The sequence below is a fragment of the Clinocottus analis genome, unplaced genomic scaffold, assembly GCF_023055335.1.
Source record: "Clinocottus analis isolate CAN_PGR_092001 unplaced genomic scaffold, fCliAna1.0.p SCAF_9, whole genome shotgun sequence".
Taxonomy (NCBI): domain Eukaryota; kingdom Metazoa; phylum Chordata; class Actinopteri; order Perciformes; family Cottidae; genus Clinocottus; species Clinocottus analis.
Window position 1 is genome coordinate 480,127 of NW_027176251.1, and position 23,604 is coordinate 503,730.

Consider the following 23,604-nt stretch of genomic DNA (forward strand, 5'->3'; position numbering starts at 1 on the left):
TTCAAAAAGACAAAAATATAGAAACTATATTAACTTAAATCCAGTAGTAATATATTTTTGGTGGCATTTAATCTACTAACTTCTTTTAGATGCCTCCCTCTAGAAATACCAGCAACTCCTATTCTAATAGGTGCCATGTTGCTGTACTATATTTTCTAATATTTGATCAATATTCCAGTATTATTCTTCAGAAACAATTCATCTGCACCTTTTCCCTGCTGAACAATTGTCTAAATCTCACAAACTATATGAAATAGCACCACCGTGTGGCCACAGGAGAGAATCGCAACTAAAGAGGTTCACAGTTGAACTACAGTGTATAAATAAATGGAGCTTATTGCACATTATTTTACACATTATATATTATATTTACACATCTACTGACTGACCTCACCCACCGTTTGGAATAGTACTAGATAAGTAAGAAGATGTTTTAATGGCTGACAACACTACAGACATTAATATGATTTTTCACAACTAAATACATTTAAAATATTATTTCATGAATAACCAAACAATCCATTATTTTATATGATGCATATTTTACTTTAAGTCGCTGCGACAGGAGACGTGCCACTTCACCATCACATGCAAAAGGACATCGAGTACAGATCTCCTTGGTACACAGGACAAACATGTTTTTTATCCCACTTTGGGGATGTCACAGCCGGATTTCCAATTGGTCTCTTGATGCCCAATTAACTTTCTCACATAGCTGTTAGTTTCTTCGCCATGCAACAGGGTATTCCCTCTGCTCACAAAACTCTTCCGTGGCATACTTCTTCATGTTTTCTACACTTTAATAATGCGCTTTAGAATAAATAAGTGTTGTAGTTTGGCCTCAGTTCATCAATGACTAACCACCTGTTGCTTGCAGCTCTGTGAGCTCCCTGCATGGTAATCGCTGTGTTCCCATAGATACATCCCAACAGATGAGCTCCCGTGATACCCAGGCAGCTTACAACGTGGGGACCCCGCAGAGTCCCGTTTGGCTCCATCTCCTGACGCATATAGCGGCGCGCACACGGAGCGGATCACTCTGCACCTGTGAGCTGTGAGCTTTCTGCTCCATGTATGGATAGCTTACACATACATGACACCGGGACACATGCATAGGTGTGTGCATGGGCTCGTATGTGTATTTATTGTAATTCGGCAACCTCTCTAGCGTAGCGGTAGTTTGCTGTTGCCCCTGAACGCCTCATCTGTTGCCAGCTGCTTGCCCTGTTGGAAGATCTTTCGTGCCGCTTCAGCCACTCGACTCTCGACATTTGGCCAGCATGGACCAGCTCTAATGTCATTATAATGGCCTTTGAGCTTTTGTCTCGCAATGGGGATCAACCTGTTGTGAGTTTATTATAACAAAGAGCTCTCTGCGCCGCGCGCCAACGCGCCAGCTGACTTTCTTTTATTTTGTACTTATTTTTTTACGCACAACGATGAGCTCTGAGAAGCCGAACTTCCTGTCGCAGCCGGTGGTGAAGAACGTGTTCATGTACCGGAACGGGGACCCTTACTACGACGCGCGGCGGATTGTGATCAACCAAAAGAGGGTGGCCAACTTCGAGACTTTGCTGCGAGAGGTGACCGGCGGGATCCAAGCCCCGTTTGGAGCCGTGCGGAACATCTACACCCCGAGAGGAGGGCACAAGGTGGACTGCTTGGAGAGCCTGCGCAGCGGGGAGCAGTACGTCGCCGCCGGGAGGGAGCGCTTCAAAAGACTGGAGTAAGACAAACCACGTTTAATATATATTCACATGCGTAAATGTTGGTGTTTTTGGAGCGTCCGTAGACGGAATCTAAAGCCTCCACGACTCAACAGTTTTGCCCCGGGGCTGAGTCACAGCATGAGGCAGAGGAGATCAACACTCCAGAGAAGTGTGCGCTGCTCTGGCCTCAACATAAGTGGACTTATACTGCAGATAATGAGATTTGTGCAGAGAGTTATTCTTAGGATGCAGTGGTGAAGCAGCTAAGTGGGGAAGAGGCGCGTGTGTCTGTCACCGTGTCACCATTCCAGGGGAAAGTTGAGGGGTTTTTTTGTATTTATTATCCGCTGCAGAGTGCACTAAGACACCATCCTTTGCGTTCCTCTCATGCCATGTTGGAGCTTCAATGCCCAGAGGAATTGTTTGGAAAATCAGATCTCAAGAGATGATGAATCCACAAATGATTCCCCAACGAACTGTTTCCTTACAATGCATTACTTTTCCATGCAAAGCTAACAGCAGAGGAAACCCAAGATGATGTATGAGTCATACTATCAGCTCATTTCTATCCCAGACTGATAGAATATATCACAACCTTGTCCGTCAAAAATCAGATGTATGTTTAATTGAGACACATTCACCTTCATGTGTTGCCTGCAGTTACCTGCACATCGGTTCAAGGAGGAAGAAGATGATGCAGACGCTGCCACTGCAGGTGAGACACCATGATGCTCAGTCAAGCGTCAGAAAGTCATTTATGCATCGAGTTAATCGACAGGTGAGTCCTGCTGAGCGAAGTAAACTCTTCAGTGAAGCGGTGACGTCTCTGGAGCAACAGCAGCGTGTTCACATGAGAGTATTTCATTTAAGACTTGGCCCCAACTTTATTAATACAGATCCATTTGATCAAAGTCACAATTTATGTAAGATAAGATAATCCTGTATTAGTCCCTGTGGGGAAATTATAGGATTACAGCAGCATTGCTCACAAGTAAATACAGATACAAATTAAGTAATATAAATAAACAGTAGAACGGTAGTAAAACAAAATTAAAAAATAACTGAAGAAGAATATTAAATATACAGATGGAATAACAATGTAGTACTCAAACATACTTAAAAATGTGTATAAAAGTACTTGAACATACTTAAACGTCATGGATATTGCACCAGGAGATGAATTACAGTGATCATAAGTGTTCATAGTGCTCAAAGTGATTTGTGCTCATGAACGATAGTTCAATGTTTAAGTGCAAAAGAGTGACGTGTAGTACGAGAAACGTACTTGCTGATGCCGGGAAAGCCCCGTCGGTGTGATCTTTGGCTTCGTATAAAACACAATCTGCAGAAATGGAACCTGCTTCCATAATTTAAAGTGTCTTGTCCATCACTCAGACGTCCTCTGAGTGCAGAAAGTCTCTACATGCTCGTGCCAGAGAAGATCCTCAGGTTCCACTCAACCTCTGCCGCCTTTAGTTTTAGCAGGAAGATGAACTGTAGCTTCATTAGACTCCATCAGCCGGTATCCCAGTATCTGTACTTCCAAAGTGTCCATCTGTGACTTTAATTGCAGAAGCATTGTCTAAATTGTTACTTTATTCAATTATTATTCCATTTTTTTGTTTTGTAGATCATTGAAACCCTTCAGTGTTTCTCAAGACGCGGCTTCAGTTACCGTATCCTGACATAATCCCATTTATTAAATTGAAAACGGCCGCTAAATGCAAGATACATGAGGATTTGTCACAGCGCAGCAGCTTTAGAAATATCCTTTAAGCAAGGTGTTGTGTCGAGCATTCCTCTCCATTGTTCACCGTGAATAATCACTTTGTTGTCGTCTCAATTTCCCATGCATTATTGATTCATGTATCATAATCATCCCTCCTTTCAATGCATCTTTAATCACCAGCTATGAAGTCTCAGTCAGCAGCTTAAAACCTGGTTCACCGGTGTATTGTTTCTATTTTTGAAAGTCAACTGCAGGTCCTCTTCCAAATCCTTTCTTCTTTTCCCGTGATGAAATATAATATTGAATAATGGAACGACACACAAGTAGTCATTAAAACGCAAGGTCGCTCTCAGGATTGTATGTTTTCCTTTTGACTTCCCTCTCTCCACGTCCATCAAACAAATTGAATCAGGAACTGATTGGGAACCGTTCCTGATTTCCTCTCTTTTCTCCGGCTATTTCAATGTAAATACAGAGCTCATTAATAACAGTTAAGCTCGAGGGTTTGTGGTTGCTGTTGTACGACAAGAGCCGAGTCAGTCTGATGAGGCCCCGCCCCCTTCCTGCTACCCCAGCTGACCCGCCTGATTGTGTCGATTAATGATGAGAACTCTTAGCTCGGCCCGTTTTTTTGTTTCTCGTCCTTATTGATTTTTTGATGGAGGAAAGAGCTCATTATAGGAAGGTCACCGCTCCTGTGTATGCCGGCTCATTACGACCCCCCGGGCTTGTGACAAAAGTCCCCGTTACGCAGACGTTCGTACTTCTTTTTTTAGTGTGCGTGTACGAGATCTTCTGTTGTTCTTTTACCTTGAAACGTCCCTCTTTACGGCTCTCCGTGTCTGATGAGGTGGGCTCGAGAGGACCCACTTCAGGGCGGCCGGTTGCAGTGAACGGAGATTAACGTGCGAGTGTTGTGGTGAGAGGACGCGTCGTAGTGACTTCCACCTCCAGTGGCTGTTCACAAAATCCTTTAGCGCTGAATTAGCGTCTTCATATATCTACATGGAGCATCTCCTCTGTCGATAGACTCCAGTGCAAAAAGCTTTTCGCCAACACAACGTGCACATGGGAACTAAAATGAGATGAGGCGCTCTACCCTCAGAGCTCATGCACTTATATATAAATCATTGTCTATATAGAAAAACAAATCTAGTACATCTAATGGCTCCCGAGAGAGTGATGTACAATTTGCTTGTTTTGTTTGTTCCTGGCTGGGAATGGTTACTAGCTAGGAGGTTTATTCTAGTCCCGGTGGTTTGTAGCACACATACAAGTGAAGAACTTCTCTTTGCTAGTGTGCACTCAGTGTATGTCTCTGTGTTTTTTTTGTATGAACTTAGTTACTTCTGGCCTGCACATCTCTGTTGCCACGGTGCTCCCAGAGGCCTCCAGAAGACTTTTAATATGCCTCCTTCCTTATCTCTCCGTGTCCTTCTCAGAGGATCCAAATCTTCGCGTCACAGTGGGTCACCGGGCGTTATGGGACAGGAACCTGCGGCGCTCTCTCTCTACGCAACCTCACAACCTCAAAAGATCTCGGATGGCTCATTGTGCCGCTGTCGCAGAGACGAGAGGAAGATTATGCTTCACGTGTACAATAGCGCTTTCTTTTTTGTTTCGCCGGCAGAGTTTAAAGCCTTTTTTTTAGAATAAAAAAGATGCCAAACAGGGGAATAAACATATTATTATCTACAAATATGACACATCAATCTGTTGACACTCTTGGTGGCTCTGGTTCTCCGAGCAGTTCTGACTTTAAAGGACGTTCAGTGTTCGCATTAGTGTTGACTGGCCTGGCGTGCGTTGCTATATTTAGCTGACTGCAGTGTTAGTGCCAGTCCCTGAAGGAAAAGTCCCCAAAGTTTGCACTGGTCTGTTGTTCTGAGTCTCCAATGGGGAACAAGAGCGCTCCTTAAAGCCCAACTGGACACACTGATCTGCTAACAAGCTTTCAGAGCACACACACACACACACACACACACACACACACGCTCACGCTCATTGCCCGTACCAGATGTAGCCGCGTGACAGGACGTCCTAAATGTTGTCTGAGCAGCTGTATGTTTGACATGTTTCATTGTTTCCAGGCCAAACCGCTGCCACCGAATCGCATCGTTGTGTCGGCTCGATTTCTGAAACCCATCAAGGAGCCGTGTACGATTTTGTAAGTACGACTCCTCCTGTTTCCCATGACCACGTTTGCACCTGTTCACATATCCTCTAGAGGGATACACTTGACGAAGGGGCAGTAGTCTGCGTCAGTGTTTTGCTTCAGCGGTGTGTGTTTTCTCTTCTTAGTGCGGTGGCGAACGGCGACGTCTTGAACCCCGCCATGAGGCTGCTGATCCACCAGAGGATGCTCAGCCAGTTTGAAAGAATACTGGAGATGATCACAGAGAAGATGGGGTTGAAAGTCCTCGGGGGTGTGCGAAGGTCTGTGGCTCAAAAATGCTCACACGTTTTATATGGACTTTAGCTTTAATTAAACAGCCCGGACACAAAATAAGAGGAGAAGAGCAGATACAGATACATACTCACCTCTTATGAGTCATAAGTAATGATTGAGAGGTGTTATTTTTGATTATTCTACGCATACATTTTATTCAAATAGCGTAAAAGTCGGGTTACAAGCCGCTACTACCTTCGGTGGGTGTCCGCTGCTAGCTCCCCGCTGCTAGCTCCCCGCTGTAGCCAGCGAGCTCTGCTGCTAGCTCTCTGCTAGTTCCCTGCTAGCGCTTCGCTAGCTCCCTGCTAGTTTCCCGACAACTACCGAGGGTAGCGGGGACCGGCCCCGGCACGACGCCCGACTCGGGGCAGCAGCGGCTAGCGGGGAGCTAGCAGCAGCGCTAGCTTGCTACAGCGTGGTCACCTACCGAAGGTAGCAGCGGCTTGCAACCCGACTTTTACGGTAATTATATGTTATCACATGATCTCCTAAGATTTTTTAGCACTTAAAACTAATAAAAGTATTTACTAACGTTACCGTGGACATTTTGAAGCCCTTTCTTCTTCTCTTCTGGTCTATAAACACAGCATGATATGTCTCCACAGTCTCTACACCTACGAGGGCCACCAGGTGACTGACGGCACTCAGATGGAGAGCGGTCAGCTGTACGTCGCTGTGGGAAGAGAACGCTTTAAGAAGCTGCCATACAGCGATCTTCTTTTCACAAAACCCAGAGGGACCAGGAGAGTCAATGGGTAAGCAATGCCGGATGAGAACATCTTCATCTTCCTTCACAAACCTATATATATATTAAAAAACATGAAGGTGCAGTGTGTAGTCATATATATTTATGCTTTCCAATGTCCTACACCCCACATCCTCCAGCTCCAAATAGCCGTTTAAGGACGTATAACTATGCTAATTATAATTATAAATAAAGTGTTGCCAATTTATTCTGTAATGTTTGAATAATCTTTTAACAAAACAAAGATCATCCAAAAGAAAATGTATAGTTACCGTATATATTTATATACATACCATATTATATCTAGTTCACATGAAGACACGCAAAGCTAAAGTATTTTAAACACACTATTTATTCATCTATTTCTAATTTAGGTATTTTATAATAAGATATCACCTCAAACTTTACACCATACAGATGGAGTTTGGTTCTATTGTATTTTATAATGTACATTTTATTTTGGATTCCTTTGTTAAACTAATAATCATTTGTAGTAATGAAACCCTCGAGCATGTATTGATGTTAATAAAACAATTGTTTTGTTCACAGAACGAAAGCTTACTCATTACCGCCTATCTACAAATTCTCCAAGCAAAATGGAAATGTAAGAATTGAATGTGCCTTAAACATCATTTTATGTTTTATTATTTGTCTCAGTTTCAATCATAAATTCAACGTTTTCATCGCTGGCGTACTGGACGTTGCTTAAATAAACCGGCTTGCTTTCATATATAGATACAAAGCACAGATTTACATCCATAAAATAGAGCAAAGTATTTTACTTTCTGTATGATTTGGTCCATTTCAGTTTATTCTCGGTCTTGTTTTCCACGTGTTTCTCATCAACTGAACTCGCCGTGTTCCCCCTCCAGAGTAAGTCTGTGGTCAGATGCGGCGACGAAGACTCGAAGGCCTCTCCTCCGAGCCACAGCGGCAGCAAGGACCAACTGTCCTCCATCGTCAGAGAGATCTCTCAGGCCAGACTCATGTCCCTCAGGAAGAAGAGGAGCGGACAGAGCATGACCCTCGGCATCGCCGATAACGGTAATGGAGGAAAAAAACTAAAATAGAGAGCCGTGAAAACAATTAAAATGCAATGTGGTGAGGGAGGGGGGGGACTTTGGCTCAACAGCATCACATTCAAAAAATAGAAATAGTACTGTCTATATATGTGTATTTCTGTGCCGTGGCAGAAGAAACGACGTGTCCGCTGGTCCGGTACGTTCTTGTGAACTTGATTCCTCTAAATTTCTTCAAATTTGACGCAAACATTCTGTTGTGTGCGGCGACTTTCCACACACAACTTCCCGTGCAAGTGATGTTTGTGTATGCCTGAGGCAGGAAGGACAGTTAGCGATAGTGTTTGTGTTATTAATCTCACTGCCAAAAGGAGGAAATGAAAGTTCCACCCTGCAGGTTAAAAGTGTGTGTGCTTCTAAGTCCCCGATGAAGTGAACACTCGCGTGGGTGTACACTTACATGTGTGGGTGCTTGTGCAATCAAGAAGATGAGTGCCTGGCTTAAGGATACTTCTCACAAGAACGCCGCATATACTCAAAGAGCTCCACCTTTTCACGTCTCTATCGCCGTCTCCTAAATAAATAATGTTCCACACAAACATGTGCACAAACAGAGCTAGTGTACAGTTAAAGTAATACGAGCCCCAGATGATGTAATGCATTGCCTTTTGAGATCTTACGTAACCCGCTGCAACCTTAAATTGCCCACACAGTGGCGCTGTTGCTCCATAAAGAACTACAGCAGGACATATTGAAAAGTAGGTCTTGCATGATGACATTAACTACTATTATAAGAAACACATTACGTCATCTTCTGGGCTTGTGATCAGTATCGTAATGTCCTGCAGAAACGCCAGTTTGCACCTCTGCACCTTAAATGTGTTGCTCTGGATACTTACATATGTTTACATTGTAGATGCATACAGATATATACATTGTGCAAAGGAGTTGATAGCATTCCTTCTCTTTAAAACTATATCAATCTTACAGTAAAAAGGATTTTCTGCAGACTGCCAGTGACCTTGTTCTAACTTCCTACTGCGGTACCAACCAGCATTACGTCATCTCTGGCTCGTGATAGATGTTGCCTGTTTGCTTCTCTGGCAGGAGTCTTGACAGCAGAAGCCCAAAGGAGCGTGGAGAATTGTGTCTGTGGTTCAGGGGAGCTGGCATTTTGCATCAAGAGAGAGGGATCAGGAATGTGTGTGTGTGCGCTCGCCTTTGTGTGTGTGTGTGTGTGTGTGTGTGTTTTTGTGCATTTCAAACCTGTAATGTCACCCTCAAAAATCCTACTGCGCATCAGATTGTGTGGCATGTCATATTACGGGGTAGAGTAAAAAAACATGTGGCATTATTGGTCCTCCTTCGGTGACATTGAGCAAAGATTTCATTACAACGGACAGACGGCACGGAAAACAAGATCAGGCATCAGAAAAGATTGTTTGAAAGGCTGGGAGAGCATATCATATTCTCATGCATCACTGTTTGACCTATAAAGTGTATTGTAGAAACAATATGTATTCATCATTTGTCTGCTCGGTGCAGTCCGTGTGATGCGTGTGATGTTTGTCTCTGTCCGTGGTGCTGAACACACTTTTTCCTCACATCCAGCAGGTTGAGGTTTTCCTAAAGAAATCTCCTTTTGTGCTCCGTATTCTCTCCCAAAAGCAAATTAATGCTGACGTGTTAATCGTGCGTTCGGCTTCTCAAGCACAAACTCAACAAGAGCTGAAATAGTTTAATCATTGACCCGTTAACTGTTACATTTAGTGTTCATGTTGGTCCAGTTTAGCTTCTCAATTGGTTTCATATCCACTTTTGTTGAGTGATTCACAGCAGGACAGAGGTGTTTTTTTGTTTTTTTCTTGTTGGTGTGTCTCTTTTAGGAAATCCTGCCCGCCCTGGCTGCACATCAGGTAAACACATCGCACATCTGGTGCCAAAAGGGAACGCAGCCAACAAGTTGACTGGCAGAGGCTGTGGAAAGAACACACAGCGTGAAACACACACGTTACGCCGCTGGTGCGCCGGAAAATGAAAACAAAAGATTATTATGAAGGTGTCGTGGCATTATCAATGTTTTTGAGAAAGGAAGAGGAGAAGGAGGAGGAGGATAATATAGAGAGATGCTTTCAAAGAAGCAGATGATAGGGAGAGAGATCAGGAACAAGAAGGATGAGACAAAGTGACCCTGAAACTCAAGATTCTCCCTCTGTGCTGTGCTGACTCTGTTGTGACAGAGGGCTTAGTTGTGTGTGTGTGTGTGTGTGTGTGTGTGTGTGTGTGTGTGTGTGTGTGTGTGTGTGTGTGTGTGTGTGTATATATGTATGTGTGTGTCAGTCTCTATTATTCACTGTCTATCAGCTGCTGGGAGCCAGACGGGGATAACTCCAGCAGTTTCTGTCTGGTGTATGGTGAAGCTTCTGACTTTTATTTTTTGAATGTTGCTTCATTAGAGTGAACACAGTGTTGAGTGACAGCAAAGACACAAGGAGGAGGGGGGGTGACCGCTCATGCAGCAAAGGTCACGGACTGAATCTGAACTACAGCGAAGACATTTGCTGTAAGAGACTTCATGGACGCGTCGCCTGTCCCACACTGAACCCGACGTGGTTATATTTCACGGCAGCCATTTTAAATCCAGGAAAAAAGGATTTGATTTTAAAAAAACACGTTGAAGTTTAAAGTTGTATTCAACCAGCCAGCAGTTGTTGCTCACCTCGAAATAGAAATAGGATGTGTAGCAGTGTTCTCTTTCTTAAAGGGCCTTGATAACCAGTTCAGTTTGATGTTTCCCTCGAGAAGAGAGAGAGAGGGAAGAGGAGGAAGTAGAAAGAGAAACAGCAGGAATGGAAGCTGTAGGATGTAAAGAGAAGGTAGAATGAAAGAGGAGAAAAGGTTAAAGAAGGGGCAATAAAGAGTTGAGATGATGAAGGGAGGAGGTCATTATGAGGATGGAGTACAGGTGGAATCAGATAGCGAGGAGCCTGAGACGGTGGAGCACAAGCATCGAGTGGAGAGGAGAGGTAGAAGGATGGGAGGGGCTGGAATAATTGCCTTTCATTTGGATAATCTCTCCATTTAGAGTCATCAAAGCTGCATTTTACTTCCCAAATTGCCGCTCTGAAAATCAACAAAAGAGCCCTCGCACTTAAAGAAGGACGGACGGACAGAGAGGTATGGACGAGGGGAGAGCCGAAGGAAAGGGGGAAGAAAGGGAGAGAGATGAAGGGGCGCTCTGATTATCAGGACACTCACATGGGTTGTATATGCCTCTGTGCATGCATTAGTAAAAGAGGCTTTCTGATTTGCAAAACTTTGTGTGTGTGTGTGTGTGTGTGTGTGTGTCCTTGTCAAGTCTACTCTGAGCATGATTGGTATCTGCCGAAATAAGCAAATGGTCCCTCAGGCAGGAGATTAGCTTTTTAAAGTTTTACGTCACCTGACATCCTCCAGTCGCCCTTTAAGGCCTCACACTCACCTCTAATCCTATTTATTGTTTGAGTTATGTTTAAAGGTTGTACATGTGAATCATATAGTATTGTAGCCCTGATGTTTATGTTTAATTTGATACCTAACATGTTTTTCTTGATTTGCACCTGGTGACCTGATATAAAAGGATCCCCATCTGACTCAAAGAGTTAATCCCGTCATAATTGCTGCAACCCCGAAAGGTGGAGACCTTTCGAGGTTGTAGCAATTATGACGAGAATATGTTAGATATGAAATTTAACATGAAAATCAGGGCTACAATAATATATAATCCCCATGTACGACCTTTCGGGGCTGTAGCAATTATGGCGGGATTAACTCTGTCGCCTAAAAATAAACATAAATATGGGTCGTGATGAGGTGCTGTGAGTAAACTATTTAGCAGAGCAACAGTGTTTTAAAATAACGAAGAATTCAACAATCTTCCTTCCTTTATTTGAATTGTATTCTCTTGCAATCTCAATTGTGAATTCGTATCATCACAGCGAGGTCCCTCGAGCCTTTTGTCTCACGTCTCTGCGTCTGGAGACGCTGAGTTGCAGACGACTCAGTAACTGGAGGACGTCCGCGTTGCAGACGACGCTGAGGAGCCGCGCTGCCTCCTCTTCAAGCACGAGGCTGCGTCCTCGAATGCAGCGCGAGCCAATTCAATTCCTGCCACACACAATAGGTACACAATAGGCACACACCATGTCCATTTTCCTTAAAGGGACTTTGAGGTGAAGTCAAGGAAGTTTTCCCGTGTTGTTTTTCTAGAATAACTCACTTCCAAATACTCCAAATGGAAATATTCTTGGTATTATTTGCAAGTTGCATATGAGCGTAATGAAGATGGCTGCATATATATGAGCGTGTGTGTGTGTGTGTGTGTGTGTGTGTGTGTGTGTGTGTGTGTGTGTGTGTGTGTGTGTGTACAAGCCGTTCCAAGCGCAGATCCACTTTCTGCCTCCGGTGTCATAAAATGTGACGCCGCCTTGGGGAATTAGCTCTGTTAGCATGTGTATCTGTAACGCCTGTCAGACTGAAATAGGGTTCAAAACTGCATCGGAAGGCAGGAGACGTGCACATAAAGAGCGTGTGTGTCAAAAAAAAAAGAAAAGAGAAGAGGCTCAGCAGCAAAGGATGAGACATGGCAACATTTAAAAGATGTTTTTTGTTTTTTTTCCTCTTGCCAAGTTCTTAGAAAGTGTGTGTGTGAGCAGTGCGTTAAAAGGTATTCATGTGTGTGTGCGTGACTGTGTGTGCGTGACTGCATGTGCACACGCTTTGGATGTCACATTTCAGACAACATGGCCGTCCTTTCCAATTCCCTCCTCAGTTCTTCTCCCTTTCATCTCCGCCTTTTTTCCACTGCAGCTCAAAAAAGGTTCTTGGTGACCCTTTGATGCAGGATTACTGGATTAAAGTGCTGGGTAGCTGTGCTAATCTGCCACATAATCTGCTAACAAGTGTTTCAGCGGTGACATACGACAGTGAGGGCTGTGACACGTCATTTTTAGGGGTTAAGGGTAACGTGTGACACTTTCAATGGGGAAAAATCATTTCCCTCACTTGTAATCTCGTCTGCTTTGCGTGTTTTTTAAACACTTTTGAGGTTTAGCTAGTTGCACATCTGGAGTAGCTGTGATAGGAACATCAGAGTTTGTAGGATTTGTATCAGCCAAAGACAGTGAAACGGCGTTGGCATTGAATCTAAATGGCAAGAAATTACATGGAATTATGTAATTTGTTGGAGCTGAGGAAGTTCCTGTTGTCAGAGAAATGTGCTTTGTGTTAATTATTGTTGGTTATAATGCAGTCATGCACGTACATTTATCATTTTTAATCTAAATAATACATTTTAGGGTGCAAAGAGAACATTAAAACTTATACTATATATAAGTTAATTAGACAGAAGCCATTTGAAATAAACCTTTCATGCGATAAAGACACAGTCTGGCAGGTTTGGTTTCTGGCAACTGAGAGAAAAGTCAGAGAGAACAAGCACTGTGAGTTATTAAAATATTTAACTAAAGATGTGACCTTTATGAATATTGCATTACAGTATCTGCCTGTCTGACTGCAGCATTGTTAAGCAGCACTTTCCTCTCATTTAATGCCAAAACGTTCTGAGCGCCGAGCTGCCCACAACTTTCTACACTTATTGAAAAAGTGTATCAAGTGATATGATTTATTTGTTAATGTAAATGGTTTAATAGAGGTCTCCCTGTTACTTTGTCTTTAGACATTTTGTTTATATTTATAAATATTCATTTTTTTATATTCTGTTGTATTCAGACAATGCAAGAGTTTTTTTTCCTCCCCTGTTTTAGTCTGTAAATACTTTAAATCACTCCTATATGTATTGGGGGTGGGAATCACCAGAGGTCCCACGATACGATATTATCATGATACTGCGATACATTGAGTATTGCGATATATTGCGACCGCAAATTCTACCCAAAGAAAAACTTTGTCGACAAACAATAAATTGATTGTATTATTCTAGGACCAAAACAATGACAAGTGATTTAAACGTCGTGTGTTAAAATGATGGCATGCCCCTTAAATACATTCATGTATTTATTTAGCCTCTACAAAACATCACCAATACAAATATGACAAGGTAGATGTGCTCATTTGTGTTTCGCCGGGTTGCTTAATTGCATAAATGCATCAATCTTCCACTAAATATTCTCTTGATACCCACATTGTTTAATATCTAGCCTCGTACAGCTGTGAATAACATAAAAATAAAGTATGTGAGCGCATGAGAGAGAGAAACAAAAGTGAATTCATCAGCTTTTACGCTATATTGCTTTCCTTTTGTGTCCCATTGCTATACACACACACAGTACCAACTGTGTTGTTCTTTCGCTGGCCGCAGCCTCGCAGTCATTAAACGCTTTAACAAGACTCTGGCCGGTGACTGGAGCACACTTGCTGAGTGGCGACATTTCATAATTACCATTTAGAGTTACTAGCCATGTTGGTTTACATCCCGCCGTAACTCAGCTATGAGCTGAGTGGGCTCAATCAGCTGGGGTGTAAATAAGCCAGAGAATCTACTGGGTGGTGATATACAAGGAGTGTTGTGTGAAGTGATTTAGGAACATTAAGTAGCAAGTCAAGTGTTCGTTTAACACTGCAGAGCTAATCCGCTAAGAGTAGAATTGGCTTGTGGAGGCCATGTCAACAATTTGTTCCTGCCCCTGATACAGTGTGTATTAAAACTGTGATTTGTATTGGAACTGCAACCTCTGACATTGAGGGATTGATTGGTTTTAGAAGTGGCATTAAAATAAAGATCCTACTATTCCTCATGTCCCTCAAAAATATAAAGAAATTCACTCGCAATGGCCATGGAATCCAGAACATTTCCAAGAACGCTCGTCACAAAGTCAGTCGCAAGGAACAAAGGAGATGAAGGTTAGTCCCCTTGCCTCCTTGCCTCCTTGCACCTTTAACCACCTTCATGTTCAGTCGAGGATCACTCTATCTCCTACTTTTAATCGTTCCCATTCACGTGTTCTCTCGCTGAGAATGGAGAATCCTTGACCTTTTTTACGTCACCATCAAAGCTGCCAAGACTTAAATCAACAGCACAAACACACGCGTGACACAAAGAAAGGAGAATGCTTCCTTTTCAGTCGCCATCAAAGCTCCTAAAACGCTTCAGTCAAACAGACATGGCAGTCGCTCTCTCAGTACTGAGCACAACTGTTGGACATTTGTATTTTCCTGTCGGTACGAGTCTGACCCGTTCCCTAAAGTCACACATGTCTAACTCAATCTTGTTCTTACATGTTGTCATGTCCACTGTTTTATATCTCGATATTATATATATGTTTTTTATATCGATTTTTTTCCATTTCACAGTTGCACAGCAGTTTATTTTGGGGTATTGTTGTGTTGTACAGTGTCATAGGTGATCTCTATCCCCTGAAACACACCGCAGCCTCTCTTGTTCTGGCCTATCTTAAAGGTCGGCTCAACCACATTACATTACATTATTATTAGAAATCGAAATAAGTATTTAAAAAAAAAATGAAATGTCAACCCCTTCAGGAAAAGTATTCATCACCAGAGGATCTATTACATCATTGTTAGCGTTCCAAACGTGCAAGATGCAGTCACAAAACTTCACAGGTGCGTTGAGATTAAAATGAAAATCAAGTTTAAAGGTGGGCGTGGTCTGAGGAAAGTGGGAGGGGCTTTTTCTTGCCAAAACCCTTATTTTGAAAAGACGTGAAATGAGGGTGTATTGGCACGCTAAAATGAAGCTCGAGGGGTAGTTTGAAACTTGACCAAGTCACGCATTTGATGCACTGGTGTAAGAATATGTTGACCAGAAGTTAGCATTACTATGGTTGTCTTGACAGAAAGACAATGGGATTTGTGATCACATTTGGAATTATTGCAGAAAATTAGCTTGGTGACAAACGTTTCCCTGCGTTTATGACTCTTGCACGTTTTTGTTCAGCAAGATGATCTGGAAGCTTAAATGTAAGCACTAATAAAGAGCTAAAGGCTAGGCTATAAACGTACGACACCCTAGTCTCGTGACGAAACGTCACCACCACTAGCTAACGGTGGAAGTTAGCATTAATATGGTTGTCTTGACAAAAAGACAATGTGATTTTTCTTGCAGTGACAAACAGACATTGACACTTACACTGTGTTTGTTCAGCAATATGATCTGGAAGCTTGAACGCAAACAGTAATAAAGGGCTAAAGGCTATGAACGTATGACTCCCTAGTCTCGTGACGAAACGTCACCACCACTAGCTAACGGTGGACGAGTGTTTAGCTTGGTGTCACGCGACTGTGCACAGAGCATTGCATCAACAGAACTATTTCAGACATCAGACAGAAGCACTGAAAGCGTCTTAACGTGTTGAAATTGATTTAACAGCTTTTAGAGGAACTGGAATAATGACTTACAGAACATTACAGGGAAGATTTATTCAGCGTACTGACTTCGTAACACATATTTTACAGTTCCAGTCGCCATGAAATGAAAAAAAAAATGGCTACAGATTTCCTGTGGAGTCATTAACAGAATTGTCTTGTATGGATTATTTAAATATGATGTTAGACCCTTCAAGTCCCTGCTGGACATAGTTTCCTACTCCAACTTCTGCAGTAGAGGAACACAATCAACATTGTGTCATTTGCTGGAATTCATTAAACAAAGCACCTGCTTTCCTTTACACTGCGCTGGGACTTGAATTCAAAAAAGGAAAATGTCTATTGTTGACAGCGCGGCTGAGATTCAGGGTTCATCTGAGCGCAGGGAGCCACGTGGGATGTGTCTGCTGTGCCGCGTATTGTTTTATTAATTCAGTTGATGAATAAAAGTCATACATACAGTATTCCATGGAATAGTATTTACATCATTTACCTAGCGTGAACCCGCACACTGGATCTCCCCAGTGTGTTTCGGGTTGCCAGTATTGGATGATCAAATGGAAACACAGATCAAAGCAACGCTGCACATTATAACTCTACGCAGCTGCAGTGCAGAGATCAGATCACCTGTTTCTATTTTTTGTCACACAAAACAGTTCCCCAAAACTAAAACCCGCAGCAGTGAGGCAGAATACATCTGTATGTGTTTGTAAAGAGACGGATTAATAGTTTTAGTTTCACTTTACTACCTGCTATTACTTCATATTCATTTGTGTTATTGCAGTGCAGTGCATTTATCACATTTCTCTGCAACGCCATTCATTTATAACTTTTACCTTTTCATCAGAATGACAGCGCGAGCCGTTTTATGGGAGTAATTTATACACACTCACAGTTGCATCCTTGTTTTGCCTCTCACTGACGGATGAGATGTACCATTACTTCAGAAGTGTTGGTGCGCTGTCGGAGTTTGTTAGACACTCGTGTGTAAGTGGAAAGGAGTGTGTGTGTGTGTGTGTGTGTGTGTGTGTGTGTGTGTGTGTGTGTGTGTGTGTGTGTGTGTGTGTGTGTGTGTGTGTGTGTGTTTGTGTGTCTTTGCCTGACTATGACCGAAAAAAAAGAGACAGACAGACACATATTCACAGACACACACACACACTGCAAAGTAATGTGTGCAACATACCACAACCTAAATCTACTGGATTTAATGAAGAGCAAGAAAAGGGAGCTTCTAAATATTGTGTTTAATTTGATTTAGCATTTTCATGAGCCCGTGCCTCATCCTCAAATCACGTTAGGATGTTTGGAGTCGTCGCGGCTCATCCGCTGCTTACTGCTTACGCTCAATCGCTCGGCTCTCGCCGTTAATGAATGCGTGCAATTTCCATAAAATATTCTTAAAGAGGTCCGGCATTATTACCATAACGTTTCATCTCCCACCATAGCTAAACTTCAATCAGTTTTGCATTTGAAATGCATTAAATGTCTCCATAAACTCCTCTAATCTCTACCCGAGTCATTTTTCTTCTTTAACTGGTCTGTGTAGAAAGGGAAAATAATATTAAAGACATTAATTACAAGGTTTTTTTTTTTTTTGCTGCTTATTTCTGATTGGAAATTTCAGTTGCACCCAGTGTTTCACCACAAGTGCGTAATTATGTTGTTTATCAGAGCGTATAGTTGTATTCCGCTTATGATGTTTAGGGTTAATTACTTCAGGCTCTTTGATGCACAGACACACACAGAAAATGAAAAGAAGAAGAGAAAAAGTTTGCACTCCAACAAACCTGCCGATGCTGAGCTGAAGGCTTCAATAGAAACGAGTGTGTAGCTACTGAGTTGTGTTATGATGTCTTCATTTCAACAATCCACGATATCACCGGTTGTCAATTATGACAGGTGGTGATTCCTTTGGGGGACTGGGTATTGTGTTTTTGTCTTGCAGATTTCTAATAGAGCATATAATATATATATATATATATATATATATATATATATATATATATATATATATATATATATATATATATATATATATATATATATTATATGCTCTATTATATTTATTTATTATATATTTATCATATATTATATTATATATATTTATTATATATTTATCTATTATATTTGTACTTTTCAGTCTGTCGAGCACATCCTGTCTCGGGTAGAATTATTTAGACTGCTGCTTGCAACGATGTTGATAAGAACATAGGAAATTAAAAAAGGCTTCCACAGATTAAACAAGCGATTTCTCCATATTAAAAAAAACATTTTGAGTCCCATTTCTTCTATCAAAGGGCCTCCGTTGAAACCCGGTGTCCTGGATGAACCCCAACACTGGTCGTGGGGACTTAAAGGAACTCTTTTAATATTAATATTTGCGTGTTGGTCGGTGGTTACTTCCACCTCAACAGGGATTATCAGGTAGATTACAGCGGTGGGGATAATTATAACAATGATGGCTTCTTCTTACTCCCCCAATAAGATGATGAAGGTGTTTTTCGGTTCTCTCTGCCACACTTCTATTGTCCGGGCATGTTGTTTACTTGGCCGTCATGGCTCCGGCTGTTTTTTCTTTTTCTCCACCAGGTGTCAGTCTTGTGCTGCGTTCTGGTCTGAAAACACAGCCGTGGGATAAAAGATGTATAATTTCAATAACTGGATGATGAATAAAAGCTCCTTTTATTCATAGGAGGTGTTTTTATGGATTTCTGAAAATGATGTCATGGGCTCTGACTGGGTTTAGGCTCCTGAAAAGTATTCAGCAGTATTCCTAATATTAAACCTGTACAATTGCACAAAGGAATGGAAAACAAATTACTTCACAAGAAAAGCATGCAGTGGAACGAACCAGCGCATTAGCCTTTTTTGGGATTGTTTCACGTTGAATACATTGTGTGATGTGCAGAGTTACTTACTGCATTTAGTCATGTTGATCTTCTACAAAACAGAACGTTAAATCAACATGTGATTCCTGTCTTTGAGCCTTATTTTACCTCCGTCTCCATCTTGTCTGCTATGGCAAAGAGAAGTCTCTTTCAGCCTGTGCGAGATAGAATAAATGTTGATGTATCTAAGCCAGGATGACGCCCATAACCATCCTTCTTGTTATATTGCCCCTAGCAGGCCAATTTAGGACACACTATCACACACTTGGATGAGTCACATCTCATAATGTCGCACTTAAACGTACTTCATTCACAGTCTCGCATTTCTCGGCAGCTATTTGCAAACATTGTACGCAGGTACTGTAATGTCGTTGTGTTTTCTTTTCTATTTCCAGATGACCTGGAATCCAGGGTTGATGGTGCGAACGCCGATGACAAGACCCCCCAAGACGAGCCATCGGAGGAGGTAGAAACATGCGGCGCTGTACTTAATACATCATTACGGGAGCGGGCGATGGCATCTGTGTAAAGAGGCGTGCGTGTGCGTTCGGTTCGGTAGCCTGTTAGTGAAGAATGATGATGAGCCTGCTCTATTTCTCATGTTTGTGTCTATTTCAAAGCTTTCACTTTGCTTTAAGGGACAGAATCCATATGAATATCACCCAGAGTTTAACCCGAGAACACTAATGTCGGGTGATTTTCATCTGTATTTTCATTGTGTTGCTTTTGTCTGAGTTGTGTGGGTCTTTGTGTAGCTTCATACTGCTCACTGACGTTAATGAAGGTGGGCGTGTCTTGTTGATGGTGGGCGTGTCTCTCTGCTCCCATCTCAGTTTTTTTTCAACCTTCACGTGTGATTTTCACCCGACGTTAGTAATAGAGGGTAAAAAAATACCAGATGGAAAAAAGACTTTATCTTCACAGAACAACACTCACAAGTCCCAGGAACATGTGGACCAAATACCAAGTTCATAGCTCCTTTATTTATATATTTTTAATAATTTTTTACTGACGATTTCCTAAGTTTTCACCGGATTTTGAGCCTTACAAATATAAAATACTCAAAAGTAACCAACCATCTGTGGCCAAGAAGGGCCACAAGGAAAGAAAACACAAAAAAGTCCAAGCAGGAAAATAAGTAAAAATAAAATATATATATATAATAAAAAAAATACAAAAACAATCAAAACAACCATGCAACACTTCATCAACTTTGTCGGTCAATCGTGTCAACCATAAATCAGTCCAACATACCAATATATATTTTAAAAAATGGTTATATATATATATATATATATATATATATATATATATATATATATATATATATATATATATATATATATATATATATATACATTGCAAACAATAGAGCTATCTCTTTCTTTCATGGATGTGTAGGTCGCAGGGAGAATGGTCGTTCCAATGCAATTACATTGTATGCCTGTTAAAATATTTAGAGCCACAGCATAATTTGTTCCTGTGGTATTATTGCATTACAGGATCCTGCGGATGATGCAATAAAAGCCGCAGTGGACAATGGTGAACCGGCAGGAGATAAGGAGGAGGCAGTGGATGAAAACACCACAGAAGAAGAAAACACTTCTGCTAATAAAGATGGAATGGAGGGAAACCAGGAGAGGAGTGTCGAAAAAGAAGGAGATAAGGAGGAAAATGCCGAGCAAAATGATGAAAACGAAGGAGCAGCAGCTGGATCTGAGGAGGGAGAGGAGGTAAAAAAAGATGTCCAGGAGGTGGTCACAGATGAGAGTCAGGAGGAGGTTAAATGTGAGGAGCAGGGGTCCAGCAGTAGCAACAGTGATAAGAACCAAAACAGTAAAGAGGACGGAGGCCATTCGTCTTCTGAGGGGGAAAAAGATGAACGAGACAAAACCGTAGAAGAAGAGAAGCCAGATAAAGACGGTGAGAACGGGGAGAGAAGCAGCGAGGATCGAGTTAACGATGGAGACGTGGGGGAAGAACAGCGAGAGACAGAAGACAGCGGCGACCCGGGGAAGCCTCGTTCAGATAACGAGACAAAAGAGAACGATGACGGCGGGGGTAGCGGTAGCGGCAGTGAGCGGGAGGAAGATGTGAGCAAAACAAAAGGGGGGGCTCCGATCGAGGAGGCCGGAGAAGAAAAGAGAGAGGTGAACGGAGAGGTCAGCGGAGGAGAGGATGAAGCGGAAAGCGGAACGGAGCCGGACGCCGGCGAGGATTCATCCCACGACGCGGCGGCAAACGGGGAGAAAGGGGCAGATTATGATGAAGAGAAGCGAGATAAAAACAGGAAATAAGGACTTTGCGACAAGGATCTTGAAATAACAGAGGTGACGGCGCAAAGCTTAAAGCAGGGTTTTACTCAGACGGCCATGTTGAGTCGGCACTGGGAAGGAAACGGGTCGAGAAAGTGACGTCAGGTACAAAACCACCGTCAACATTTCAGGTTTGAATTCAAAAGCTAATCATAACTATCATGCCTGAAACAAGCTTATATATTCATATTTTTGATTAAGGCACACTGTTACCTCCTGGGCTGCGTTATCCTTTCTTTATACACCGTCTATGAGCACTGTAGTGAGTGAGGCTGGGACATTTAAATATAAGTACAATGTTCAATAAATATATGTTTATTTTTAACAGGTATGGTTATGTTAGTCGGTTCTTTTTTCTATGTACGGATGTCATATTTTCATCTATTTCCCCAAAACAAGTGGTACAAATGAAGATTTTTAAGTGCAATGAGTTACGTGTAATATTGTAAGCGTGCTTGTATGCGTCTGAATGTTATTACAGATCATAATCCTTCATTAGGTTGTCATTGCGTCTTATGATATCTGTTTATTTATATCCATCTCTCATCACCATATAAAAGAGAAAATGCTCGCTGTCACTTCATAATAACCATGTGTAATTTGTCAAAAACATAATAAAAATAATACTTAGATTGATAATAGCTTCATTCCTGACTTTACTTTAGACAATGTTTGTCAAATGGGACAATCTATATGAAAGGTTTAAACTTTTTTTAATTTTTTCATGCTTTTATTGGTAAGTACTTTTTATTTTTGTTCCATTTTTCATCATAATTTGTTAGACAGTGGCCACCAAATCCAGCACAAAACAAAAAGTGAAGCTTCTCCTCCTGCTACAGGCAAGTACAGCCCAAGTTGAATTTGCATCATCTCAGCGTGACATCACGAGCAACGCAACGTTGCTCTCCTTCTCTTGTCAGTCAGAAGATAACACACCTCCAGGATTCATGTCAGCCAGTCGTTTCATGCAAACCGGTGATTTGTGTGCATGCTAATATCGTGTGAGTGCTTGCAGATAAAACAGTCTTCTTAACGCACCGATAAATATGATGACAATGTGCGTCAACCATAACTTATTTAGGCCTTTAATCTAACTCAAGGAACCACGATGCCGAGCTCAGCAAGTGACAAGTCCTGAGCTTTGATTAGAAAGACGGATGCGACAAGATTCAGAATGTGCCGTAGCTGACGCATCTCGTTATTTCTCGTACATTTCTTTTTTGTCGCATTGTTTTTCCATGAAAGACGGTTGCACAAAAGCCACCATAAACCGCCTCCCACAGGCAGGAAGCTGTCGCGTGAACTGTGATCTAAGTCGGTGTCTGTGATGGCCTCGCCGCCCTCTCAACCCTGCAGCTGCTCACATTGAGATTTGGTCAATGTGTTGGTGAGTCACCAACCCACTAGAGGGAAACATGGACGAGAGCGAGAGCAAAGAGCAAGAGACACTGAGAGCCGGGGATGTGAGTCACTCGGCCTGACCGGCCAACGCCTCCCCATCCCTAAATTACTTTCCTGATTGATTACAGGAAGAGTGTATCCACGGTGCAACCGGGGCTTAGCTCAGTAGGTTGGAACGCCATTGACAGTCTTGCATGAAAACCAAACGAATGAATTATTAAACATGAACTATAGTAATGGGAAAAAAATACACTTATAATTGTTGTTTGAATAACATATCAAATTCAATGTAATCATGTTGTGCTTATGCTGGCAAAAACCTTTTTGAGGAACCTATTTTGTGAAACTCCTCGATTATTGTCAAACTTCCTGAAAAATTTGAATAATTTAGGGTATTCCCTTATTGAAGACCCGGAAACTCGTAACCTCCCTATTGATACAATGAAGTCACCTTTTCATGGGATATAACTGAGCCCAAAACCAAAGTGCATTTGTTCTTCTCTGCTGTGATGTTCGTCATCCTGCAGACTTGTTCTTTCCTACTAATACCCAGAAGCTTAAATGTTGTTGGATCTCATTATTTTAAACATCTCATCCTTGTGAATAGGAGTGACAAGTAATTCCACCGCACTGCTTGAAGGGACACACTTTATCTTAACCACACAAACAGACTCGCTTAAACCTGTACAATACAGTGGCAGTAGGTGGCGGTAATGAACCTTTTGTTGGATGCAATCTGCCTTAAAACTCGAAAAGAAGAAAAAGCTAACAGCTAGAACTCAGACTGAAGCCATGCGCTGATCACTGAAGGCACAGGTAGAAAATCCACAGCCTGCCAATCCTAGAACTATAGCACTGTATTTTCTAAGTGTTGTTATGTATAAAAAATTATGATTCATGAAAATCCTGACAATATATTTGTGAGTAAGCTTTAATTAAAAGTATATAAATACAATATTCACACGTT

The 23,604-nt window shown here is 41.9% G+C and overlaps 1 protein-coding gene across 1 annotated transcript; it reads left to right on the top strand.

The window, feature by feature from the left end:
* The first annotated feature begins 1,439 nt into the window (after positions 1 to 1,439).
* Positions 1,440 to 21,776, top strand: LOC137781574 (doublecortin domain-containing protein 2-like). The gene is made up of 9 exons (XM_068570425.1): positions 1,440 to 1,726; positions 2,370 to 2,424; positions 5,529 to 5,605; positions 5,740 to 5,874; positions 6,493 to 6,642; positions 7,182 to 7,236; positions 7,505 to 7,676; positions 19,317 to 19,387; positions 20,424 to 21,776. The coding sequence occupies exons 1-9, from the start codon at positions 1,440 to 1,442 to the stop codon at positions 21,216 to 21,218; spliced, it is 1,797 nt and encodes a 598-aa protein (XP_068426526.1). The 3' UTR covers positions 21,219 to 21,776.
* Positions 21,777 to 23,604: the final 1,828 nt, after the last annotated feature.